Genomic DNA, 12,077 nt, shown 5'->3' on the forward strand with positions numbered 1-12,077 from the left:
AGTTATCTATTTTGCTATGTAATGAAAATCCGCAAACATGTCTAATATATGCCCAAGTTTGCCGAAATTTATCGTGTTTAGCCGAATTTCGCCGAACTGTGCCGAAATTTGCTATACAAATTTTATTTTTAAACGTGCCTGGGGACGGTCCTGGGGCCGGTGGCTGGGGACCAACTCGTCCGAGGCCCAATTTTTGCGCCGGCTCACTCCCAAACTGCGATTTTAGGCGCCCCCTGGAGGGCCAACGGCTGGAGATGCTCTTACTGAGCTCTGAATCTCGCGAAGGATGAATCCTGCTGGTCTCCGCGCAGTGATCGTCCCTGTTCTTCAACGGGTTCACACATCTCAGAATCAGTTTCAACTATCAAACTGCAAGCCCTCGGACGGGTACAGAAGTGGCGCAGCAAGTGCTTCAGCATGAAGCGCCTCAGCCAAATACCATCTCCAACTTGCCCCCGGAGCAGCTCATAGAGTAATTTACTTCACCAGGACCTCCCTCCCAGCCATGCTTAACCAGCCCGCATAATAATTATACATAGATCATAGACCTGGCTACGATGGTTGTAACCTGAAGCAACCAAAAACTTCGTCCTATACAGTTATTTTACCAGCATTTCAGACTATGCACGAGAACAGAGCTACAGCAAAGCAGTAGCAAGTGATGCACTACAGGGTTGCCAAGCAAAATGTCGAAACGTGGGCTACACATAGACTCGAACCTATAATGACAGACAGGCATGATGCACTATGAGGAAGCCAGTTATTTTCTCCTACGTTTGGCAATCTTGGGCAGACCACTGCCAGCATTGTGTCGCTTCGATGAAGATGCACCCCGGGCGTCCGTACTAGCATCCTCTGCACACTCTTCAGTCGGCGTCGACAGGCCTATACTTTTACCGCCGTCAGAAACCCCCGCGATATCCTCACATGCGTCACTTGTTCCACCCACTGTTTCCCCGCCAGATCGATCAACCGCTGTATCTTGTTCATCCTCCTCCGCACAGAATCCGCCTCCAGTGAAAAGGTATTCTTTTGGTGCAGAATCAGTCTGGTCATCATATAACTCAAAGCCCAAGGGATCTTCATTCAGATCTTCGGCAGTGCCTGGGTCCATGTGCATCTGGTCGCTGTTCAGTTCACTTGTATCCTGATGGAGCAGATTGGATTGCGTGTCTCGTCCAGCTGTGTCAATGTCGGTGCCAATTTGGCTAGGGTCATCTTCATCGACTTGATGCAAGGGGACAGTATTGTCATCAGCTTCGTGGTCATCTTCCATGTACGTTACTTGTTTCCTCTTCCGGTTGGACTGCAGTAACAACAGCAGCAACATCCAAATATAGTAAGGTTCATTTCAAGTGCAAACACAAGAAAACCATCCAAAGGTTCACACATGATTCCGTTCACAATGAAGCACAAATTTGTGATTGCAGGCAGGGCTAAGGTAATGTATGGATGAACTTTTCAGGTCCACACAGTAGTACTTGACTAGAACCGTGAGATAAGCACAAACAATAAAAAAGGCACGTAAAAGGAGAGGAACTTACCTTACGTACTGTTATTCCTTCTGATTTGTATTTGTTGGTGTGCCTTTTATGCGAGTCCTCATCTGCGGACAAATTAGACATTTGAACTTCGAAATCTTCCTCATCTCTAGTAGTCTCTTGTCGAACATTCATCTTTTTTCGACCTCTCCCTCTAGAACGACCTGAGGGGCTTGCGTTCTTCTTCTTACTGACATTTCTCTGTTCTTCCGCAAGTGCATCCGCATCGGCAAAGCTATTAGGATCACCAATTTTGTCATCTTCTTGACTTCCCATGTTTCTAGGTTCAGCACCGGTGTTCCTTTTTCCTCTCGGTTTAGCACGGCTAGAGCGGCCTGCCTCTTTCTTCTTGGGTGCATCACTAGTACTGGGACTATCCTCATTGAGTTCATCCGTTTCTGAGAAAGTTTTCCCTGTGATACCCTTGATAGCTTTCTGAATCCTTTTGCTACGTATTTTTGCAAATCTCTCATTGAATGAATAAAATGCCTCCATGCGCAGCTGAGTCTGCATTTAAGAAAAGCATTCCACGTCATTATGCAATTGTTTCACATAACCAATATTGTTTGTTCGATCACCATCAATTTCCCAGTTAAATCATCGTCCTTGCAGCAAAATAAAACCCACGCACCAAGACCACTAGTCCACAACTATTGGCGTATTCAAAAGCAGAAATCATACCCTAAATGATGTAGGACAAATGGCACTAAAGTCCCACAGACTTCCATTCTAAACTGACAGATGTTTAATGGTAGTATTGCACAATATGGTCAAACCAGCAGCAGATCCAGAAATCACGCAAAGGGGTGAAATTCTGACATATTAATACTATATGTTCCAAATTTTGGATTATATTTCTGAACGACCAAATCAGAGAGTAAATACTCCATTTGTCCCAAAATAAGTGCCCCAACTTTGTACTAACTTTAGTGATCTAAACACTCTTATATTTCTTGACGGAGGGAGTACTAAAGTTAGTACAAAGTTGGGACACTTATTTTGGGACGGAGGGAGAGGTTATGAAATCAAAATTTGGCATAAACCTCCCATAACCAACACCAAAGTATCCTAGAATACAGGAAGCAGCAGTTGATGATATCTTTGAGACCGACAACAAACCTCATGCTTATTATACTCTTTCAAAACAGGAAGCAGCAGTTCGTCAGCTTTCTCCTTGTTCCAGCCAAACCTTTCCCAACATAACCTAAAGAAAGTCGACATTACAGTTTCTGTTACTGCACCGATGATATTTAAAAGAAAAAGGAGAAATTGCATTACATTACTACTGCGGTCTTTTCAAGGACAGTGACTTTTGAGAGAATTCTTCCATAAGTTTGAAAAATAAAATTGAGTGAAGAGAGGGAGGGGGATTGACAAGGAATAGAGACTTGAATGTATTCATAGGGAAGTTTTGTTCTCTTGAAGACAACTTACTTGCGTAGCAAGCTTAAGTCTGGTCTTCCCCAGGAAAAACGTTCTGTTGAATCATCCACTTGGGGAGAAATGTATGCATTGATGACTGTCTCACTAGGAAAAGTGGAAGGAATATGCCAGTTCTTGCTCACGTTCCTCTGATAAATACAGAAATAACAGCAGGTGTAAAAGAAATACTCATAATAAACAAATACAGAAGGAATATTCGCCAAGCAACTGAATCAGTTCAACAGTTATCCCGTAACTAGAACATACTTACATGGTTACTCATAAATACTTCCTTGATATGTTGGGTCTCATTAGAAGATTGGTTATTATCAGAACCTTCAACACATTCAGGTTCCAGGCTATTTCCTTTTTCACACGATTCATTTCCACCAGATTTCCTTCTCTTTGAGCTGCCACTGGTTTCGACATCAAATTTCCCCAATATCGCTGGATCCGGTGATTCAATCCATTCTCTGAACTGTTGGAGGCCATCTTCCTCAGGAAATGCATGTACAACTTCAATAGCGTTCACAATGCCAATACCACTGCATGGACAGTATATAAAAGCATAAGCAGGATCAAACAAAAAAATTGAATAGATAGAAGTTGTTGCATCATAGCTAGTGTACCTAAAAGACGGTGAGTGTTATATAAAGAATTGAAGACGGCGAGATTCAGTACAATGATTGCTACAGAATTTCTTATTCATCAACCGCAAAAAAAAAAACTTATTCATAATAGCAAGTCCCTCCGATCCATATTACTTGTCGCTCAAATGGGTGTATCTAGACGTATTTCAGTGGTAGATACATCCGTTTGAGCGACAAGTAATATGGATCGGAGGGAGCACTAAATAAGTTTATTTTTGCATATGTTTCAAACCAAAATAAAAACCTTTCAAGCAAAGCCTTGTAATTTGTGTATTTCATTAGACAAGATTTCAAAATTGAACCAATAATACAAAACAAAATAACAACAACCCTTTCCTACAAAATAGAACTTGCATTCGATTTCTGGAACAGAAAATTTGATCTGATCTTACTATGAAAGAACAGTGCAACAACTCAATGAGGAAATTTAGTTTTTGTATAGTTTGTTATAAATGCAATAGCTTGCAAATTGTTAGTATGCAAATCACTAAGTTATGATGTCATAATGTTTTTCGCAAATTAATAAAATGTAATATATTCTTGCCAGCTATTACCTAATTCCTTCAGTGTAGTCACTCCCCAGAAGCAGAGCCATACGAATTAACTGTTCCCTTGTTAGTCCCAGCTCCGACTCGATGTCCTGAAAAAGAAATACAATAATAACTGAAAAGCATGATCCAGCTTCAGATAAGCAGACTTCCCTTATAGCTGTAGATGGAAAAGCAACGAAAGTTGAAGGGGAAATAGAGAGTAGAAAGAGGATAGACCATTAGACCTTCATAAGGTATGTTTCCACATACTTCCTATCATCAAATATATTTTTATAAACATTCCTTGCCCCAAACAGGAAGACATCTGAATCATCAGTAACAACTCCATCAACAAGGTTGTTGATTTCCATGTAAGCACACTGAGCTTCAGCTTCCATTGGTGCAATTATATACGGCAAGCCGAACATTTGGAGCAATTCCTGTATCACCCAAAGATGTAGTTTAATACTTTTGCACTACTAAACTAAATCATTTTACTGGACCTCAGTTCAGAGATAAAGCTCCGCCCAAAAATTGTTAGCTGACTGAAAGGAGTTAGGTAGATTGCAACAAACCTGGCACTCAGCAAACATCTCACTGCTGACAGACTCTGCATGGCTTTCAAGTTTTCGCCTTTCATTTCCAAGATCTACCTGTTCTTGTCTAAGAAAAGATATTTCCTTCTCCAGATTATTTTCTGATATAATATGGCTATCATAATTCTCATTTAATCGTGTACTGTTGATCTCAGAAGTGGTAATGTTCATATCTTCCTGAATAACATTTTCCTTTTGTATGGCATCATTGGCTACCAATTCATCCATCAAAGGTTCCTTGTGGGCCGCCATGGAGGTTTCTCCAATATAAGGATCATTTGTGTTGCATTCTGATTTATGAGAATTCAAAGTGTTTTGCTCTTCCTCTTTAGGCCACTCATGAACGCTGGTTGCGGACACGATTGCATCATTGTCCTGAACCTTTGGGCTGCAAGATGGCCTTGCAGTAAGAGTACTTGTGGATACATTATACACTGGAGAAGACCCCCGCGAATAATCTGTGTTTGTACCAGCTCGTCCATCATTACTCTCCAGTTGAGCTTGTTTTTCATTTTCTTTTCTTTCAGCTTCAAGCACTTCAGGATCATGCATAACACCAACCTCACCAGAACTGTTTTTTATTCCCATTTCTTTGATTGTTTCTTTACCAAAAGAAGCTTCGGAGTGGGAATAAGTTGTAGCAGGAGCTTCAGATGGTTTGGGAACATCATGAGATTGCAAAGATTTATCTTCAATAGATGTTTCCAAATCTTCAGGGATTCCATTTTCAAATTCCTGCTTCTCGGAGTCCTCTAAACTTCTCCTTATTGCTTCCTGTATGAGAGCCTCTTCTTCTATATCCCCTTTTGGTAATTTACACTGATTGTATTCACTACTAAAAGGAACTTCAGGAACATCACAGACACCTTCCTCCCATTCCACCTCATCGTCAGTACAACAGTTATCAGGAGGTGATGATTGATAATCCTTCTCACCAACCTTCATAGGAAGTGTTTGTTCTTCTATGACACCTTCTTCCCAAATACCCTCGGAGTTGTCAGATTCTTCTGTAGTTTTAGCCAAACGATCACCATCAGCAAATAACTTGGATGAAGTTCCAGAAACTAAATGCAAAAATAGCTTGTCGTCGTTGTCCTTCACTCCAATTTGATCATCCACAAAAGATATCTCTATTGTATCTTTGCTCCCATGGCAGGAACTCTCAGAAATATCATCAGATCCTCCTACAAGTGACGATGTGTGATGGTTGTCACCAATAATTTCACCAAAATCTTCACCTAGACCAACAGAGCTTTGCAGCCCATCATTTTCAAAAAGATGTTCTGGAAAATCTGGTGGTTCTTCATTGTTAGTTGATCCTTTGCCTATGTTGGCCTGTCCCATGCTTTTTGCCTGCTCATGCTCTTTGATAAAATCCAAATTCCTTTGAATATCACGAGTCATACGAATTCCCATTCCTCTCACCCTACTTACTCTCATCCTTCCTCTCTCATCACGATATGTCTCAACATCAGGCCCAAAACCCGTTGAAGGCTCACCGCTGTGAGGTTTAATTGATCTAGAACTACTTGACGGACTGGATTTGAAGATAGCAGAACTAATTTCCGTTTTTGATTTACCGCTATCAACAATCTGCTCCTCTACACCTCTTTGTGCCAATGTCCTGATCCAGACAAGTATAATCAGATAAGTAATGCAGCACGGAAATACCACAGACAAATATCCGTGAAGATTCAAAATTTTAAGAAGGGCAATCCCTAACTGTGGTACCCACATTTACAGACATAAATACATCACTTACTGTTTATCACCAGTGAATGATGATGAGAAAATGAACTCTCTGTTAGCTTCCGATGCTATTTTCGATGTCTGGATGCCCCCAACATCCTTACCTGCAGCACCCTTCCGAACTTCTTCTATCTCTCGACGAAAAGCAACCGTTTTCAGATAGGACTGTATTTGAAGCTCTGAAAATTTTGCAGGCTCCTGAAACGAGACAAGGCATTGTAAGACCATATATGCAAACCCGATCCTTTCATTTATGATTTATTGTTACTGAAACTGACACGAGTTCTCAAAAATCCTATTAGTAAAAGTGAAAGGACTGATTGCTGCCCAAAATAATTAGTTTACTGAAGAAGATAAAAAATCCTAGAATTACGGTACACTAGATTTGTAGTTAGCAACGGTGCGACACTAATGATATATTTATCCATGAAGATACCTTTTTTATTTTTTGGTACTTCTGCCTGTTTTCAGCCATCACCCTCTCCCTCATCTAAAGCAAACACAAAAGATGAAGTAAGATATATTCCTCATTAGTCTGTGATCATATAAATATACACTTGAAGGTAGTGCAAAGGACGAACATACAAAACACAGTTTGGCCTCATTACCTGAACAAGTAGATCTAGCTGCATTGATGGAGGGAGAGAAGCTAACACAGCAGGATCAATGTCACCAGTTGTAATAGGCTGCAATTGCATCACAAAATTCAATATATTCAAACAGACTAACAAATAAAACAATCAATCCTTGTCCCATGAGAATATAAAGAACTCTTTCATGAAGAAGAAGAAAGCCAATAAATGGAGACTTCATTGACTTAGATATGACTTACAAATATCATCTCTTCATCATCGTCGTTCTCATCTTCGTCAATGCCAGTTCCTTCTTGTGATGGGACACTTGCAGGATTTCGTTCCCCTTTGCCAGTCAAACCTGCCTCGTCCTCTGCAGCAAGTGACGCTGCCAGCCTTAACACATGCAATGAAAGTATCAATTTACTGACCTTAACCAGCAAGAAAACATGTGAAAATTACAGAAAGACACACACAGTTCATCCAATTTTTCCTGGTTGATTGGTGCAGCTGCCCCCCTGCTGTTCTCGCCATCGTCATTTCGGTTTTGATCTCCATCTGTTTTCTCAGTTTCTTCTCCTCTACTGCTCCCAACCTGCTTGCCCTTAGCATCATGCTTAGCCCTGTCACTTTTGATTTGAGCTGCCAATTCTTCAAGCCTACTTGCCTTGAGCTGATAACCACAGGTTCAAAACCATCAATATATTGGTCTTGTCTTACTTCAGAAACGTACAAGACTGGTACACCTAAAAGATGTCATATCACTTGCTAACAGATTTTCCTTTTTAGTAAAAGGGGTCATTTCCAATTTGCTAACAGAATGGCCATTTGAAAGCAAGCATTGTTAGAAAAGGCATGCGTTTTAGGAAGAAAATGTGCATTCATGATGGATAGATTATCTGGGAAGAGAAACTAGAAGGGTTAAACTAGATTCTTCCTCCAAGGTACAATTTATCCTCACCAATAAACTGTTTGGCCCAAATAATTCCCACTATGCCGAGCAAACTTTGAAGACAAGTGCTTTACATATATTCTTATAATATGATTGGTTTTGGAAGTAATATAGGGAAAATATTTGGTGAGATAAATCGACCCCTTTAACTCCCGGCAGACGCTGAAATAACAAATTGTTTCTTTTCTAACGGGGTAAAACCCGGATTCCATTATCAGATGACCGAAGTTAACCATGTCTATAAAAAAGTTGAATGTCTTATTTTAGCCTATAGGCAATGGAACATCTTCAAGTTCACATGATCAGAGCGTACTGGTTCTCTTGATATTAAGATCGAAATAGTGTCCACTATGCAAGCAATGAGTACATGTACCGCATAATTGGACAGACAGCGTATGCGTATTTTCAATCTAAATGTAGCATCCCCATTCCCCATTCACCAGAGTGATCAAACAGTGGGAGGGGGGAGGTGACTTACATGGGAGATTAGGAGCTTCTCGGCGGTCTTGCGGACCTTGGCCTGCGCGGCGTCGCGGTTCCGGCGGCGGGCGGCGAGGGTGCGGCGCTTGAGGGCCGGCGTGGCGCCGTCGAAGACGAAGACCGGGCGGGCCCGGAGGAAGAGGAGCTTGCAGATGCGGCGGAGGAAGCCGAGGATGTGGGCGTCGCGGACCATGTCGCCCTTGTCGTCCCGCATCGCCCGCATGAACTGCACCATCCAGATGCTGGCGTCCACCGCCAGCCGCTTCCCCGCCAGGGTCTCCACCGACACGCGCCGCCCCACCGGGGCCAGCAGCCCCCACAGCCCGTGCACGCCCATCCCCCGGTCCCCCCGCGGCGGCGGACGAAGCAGGCGACGGCTCGGCCGCGGCGGTCAGCGGGGCGCCCAGGAGGCCGATGGGAAAGCTCGAGAGGGAGGCGGAAGTCAGGCCCTCGCCATGAGCGAGCCGGGAACTGGGTGGGAGGCCGTCGAGGAGTAAAGGAGAGAGGACAAAGGCGGTTTGCGTTATTGCGCTTTGGGCCGGCAGTGTGCAGGCCCTGTTGGCCCAATTTGAGCATCGCTTTACAAAGGTCACTACCATTATTTTTGGTTATGATAAGTGGCGCATCGTGTGTGTATGCGTCACTCATCGCAACCAGAGAGTTGTTTTGTGACTTATCGCAACCAGAGAGTTTGGGTGTAATTTCTTCCACACACGGGAATCATCGATGATTTTGTTTGTGCTTTTTTATGTAGATTTTTTAGAAAAATTATCTCTCGAATCGCGCGTCCAAATCACGAATCATATCATCATTGCGTTTCTCACATTGAGATCTTTGAAACTAGAAGTCATGCTGATAGGTTTAACATTTTTTCGAGCAAACCTATACTCCCAAGTAACTTGTGGCTACAAACTATACTAACACGTGCTCTCAAGTAAACTAACTTTTGCATTCGTAGGGGGTGTGCTTCACCCGGAAGCACAAATGTGCTCATTATTTTGTGAAATCACAGTCAGACTTACACATGAAAAGCATTACCGTGCTTCATGCCGAAACCAAAAAAAAAAAGAAAGACTCAAAGAGCAGAACAAACAGAAACCTAAAAAAAGATAGAAACAAAGACCAAAAAATTAAAAAATTAAATAAAAAACGGTGAAAAAAACCAAAACCGAAAACAACATAAGCCAAGAGAAAAATGAGGAACAAAAAACCAAAAACCAAAAAAACCGCGCTTCACTTAAGCACATTTGTGCTTTATTTTGGGGAAGCACAGAAGTGCAATTGTGCTTTTCACATGGGAAGCACAACTGTACTTCGCGTAGACCTACCATCACATGTCGCGCATTGGGCATAAAAAAACCATGCAAAAAATAAAAACAAAAAACAAAATTGTGCACTCGGCACTCCTGCGGGTGCGCCCAATGCGCGACATGTGACGGTAGCTGGGGGCACCACTTGACGCACTCGCAAGTCGCAACCCATCCAAAACACCCGCTGCGGGAGCCTTCTAGGGGGCGGCCCACGATTAGGTGCTCCCGAAAAAACACTTTGTTCTAAGTCTTCCTAAACGGACGATGGCAGTGCTCTTTGTGTCGCGGTGGTTTGTGAGTTCTATCGCTACTTGCTAGGGATGCAGCGTGGCGGTCCTGGATAAGTTTGGCATGGTCTCTTATTTTGGCAACGATGATGGCGATGAGCGAAGTTGGGTTGCAGTTGGGTTTTGGTAGCTGGTTAATTTGGTGTGTTCGAGGGACCATCGTGTCACACTGTGCCTTCATGAAGTCGGAGTTATAGTGGAGGAGCCTCGCTCAAATGTGACGATGGCACGAGATGAGTGGTCGGTTCCGGGTCTACTCAATGCAGGCTCATTGCTTCTCTCATGCAATGCTCGTCAGCAGAGTCGGAGTTGTATGGCTGTCGACGTGGGTGGTCGACTGTTTGACATAGGCCGACATGGGTCCCGACACTATTTTGACAAGGGGTTCATGCTGGCTCGCGGAAGATTGTTAGCAATGACGGCAAAAGGCAACTTCAACGGTGCTTTTCTGCTCCACGGTCAGTGCCTTCATGTTGATAGCCAGGTCAGTCAGTCTTGCCTTGAGTTGTTGTGGATAGTTGCAACGGTTTTGGCACTTTTTCCTTAAATTAATTAGACAACTCTACTTCTTGTTAATTTATGAGACGATGCAATATTTTGGCTTCGGTGCCCGGACGGTGTTGCACTGCCTTTATGTTATCATGGTCTGTTGTGAAATTTTTTCGTCCGGTTATTCATAAATTATTTGGAAATTCTATTTCCCAATTATATGATGATAAGATGATGCAAATCTCTTGCCTCACTTTTTTTACAGAGAAAAAAAAGAAGCATGGAGGAAGTCCGTACAACCCTCATGACACCCAAACCGTCTCCCCCACTACTTCTACGTACAGGGGCCATTGGTCGAACCCCGCGCGTACGCAGGCACGCGTGAGGAAACCGATCGATGGCGGCAGAGGGGGGCGGCGGCGGCGACGTGGGCAGGGCAGACGGCTGCAAGAAGACGCCGTGGACGCCGGAGGAGGACGAGGCGCTGCGGCGTGGGGTGCGCGAGCACGGGGCGAAGAGCTGGGACGCCATCGCGCTCGCGCTGCCCGGGCGAGCCTCCAAGTCGTGCCGGCTGCGCTGGTGCCAGCATCTGTCGCCGGAGCTGGACAGCCGCCCCTTCACGCCCGAGGAGGACGAGGAGATCATCAGGAGGCAGCGCGAGTTCGGCAACAAGTGGGCCACCATCGCGCGCTACCTCACGGGACGCTCCGACAACTCCGTCAAGAACCGGTGGAACTCCACGCTGCGCAAGCAGCTGCTGGGCGCTCACGCCACGGAGGACGACGCCGCCGCCGCCGCCGCCGAAGACGACCAGGCCGTCCGGGTGTGCCTCCAGCTGTTCCCCATGACGGCCAGGGTCTTGGAAAAGGAGGCAGAGGCCGCTGCGGCGGCAGAGGGCGATGTAACCACCGACCTGACGCTGGGGTTGCCGGGGCTGGGCGAGGCCTCGGCCGTGGACCTGAGTCTGAGCCTCTGATCTGTGCGCCCTTTTAAGTTAGAGCTTTGGGGCGATCAGTGCATCGTTATTATTCCATTAATTCTGAGTCACATGTGTTGCGATCTTGCTGGCCGTCGTGTTGCAGACGAAGAATACAGATGCAATATAGGCACATGTAGAGTTGGGGCTCTAATTTGTATACTATAGGATTTTGCTACAAATCTACGTCAGTTTTTTTTAACCATTGCAAATTGAATGTTTTATGGCAAAAATAGTTGTCACGAGGATATGAAAATTGAGATTTGTTATTTCTTGCTTGCTAAAGAAAATTAAGCATGACAAGGATCTGTCATTTCTGCTTGCTAAAGGAAATTGTCATCCTCTCGGCAACTAAATTTGCCATAAAAATATTTAATTTGTCATGGTTAAAAATCTGATGTCAGATTTTTACATTGTCGTATTTTATTATTCACATCTTATCATGAGACTTGATACAATAACTACACGTTGTTACGGAGTGAAAATATATTTATCTAGATGCATCAACTAAAAAAGGGGGAGA

The 12,077-nt window shown here is 43.8% G+C and overlaps 2 protein-coding genes across 2 annotated transcripts; one reads left to right on the forward strand and one right to left on the reverse strand.

The window, feature by feature from the left end:
• Positions 1-462: 462 nt before the first annotated feature.
• On the reverse strand, positions 463-8,978 carry UVH3 (5'-3' exonuclease family protein). The gene is made up of 14 exons (XM_048716176.2): positions 8,491-8,978; positions 7,537-7,733; positions 7,321-7,456; positions 7,097-7,174; positions 6,925-6,978; positions 6,502-6,686; positions 4,719-6,363; positions 4,389-4,583; positions 4,168-4,253; positions 3,235-3,508; positions 2,976-3,112; positions 2,661-2,745; positions 1,545-2,048; positions 463-1,306 (listed from the first exon to the last, which is right to left on the reverse strand). The coding sequence occupies exons 1-14, from the start codon at positions 8,827-8,829 to the stop codon at positions 761-763; spliced, it is 4,461 nt and encodes a 1,486-aa protein (XP_048572133.1). The 5' UTR covers positions 8,830-8,978; the 3' UTR covers positions 463-760.
• Positions 8,979-10,975: 1,997 nt separating this feature from the next.
• Positions 10,976-11,554, forward strand: LOC147976462 (transcription factor MYB77-like). The gene has a single exon (XM_087519788.1). It carries the CDS (start codon positions 10,976-10,978, stop codon positions 11,552-11,554), a length of 579 nt encoding a protein of 192 aa, XP_087375914.1.
• Positions 11,555-12,077: the final 523 nt, after the last annotated feature.

This window comes from Triticum urartu, chromosome 4A (assembly GCF_056163025.1).
Source record: "Triticum urartu cultivar PI428250 chromosome 4A, HENAU_Tu73, whole genome shotgun sequence".
NCBI classification, from domain to species: domain Eukaryota; kingdom Viridiplantae; phylum Streptophyta; class Magnoliopsida; order Poales; family Poaceae; genus Triticum; species Triticum urartu.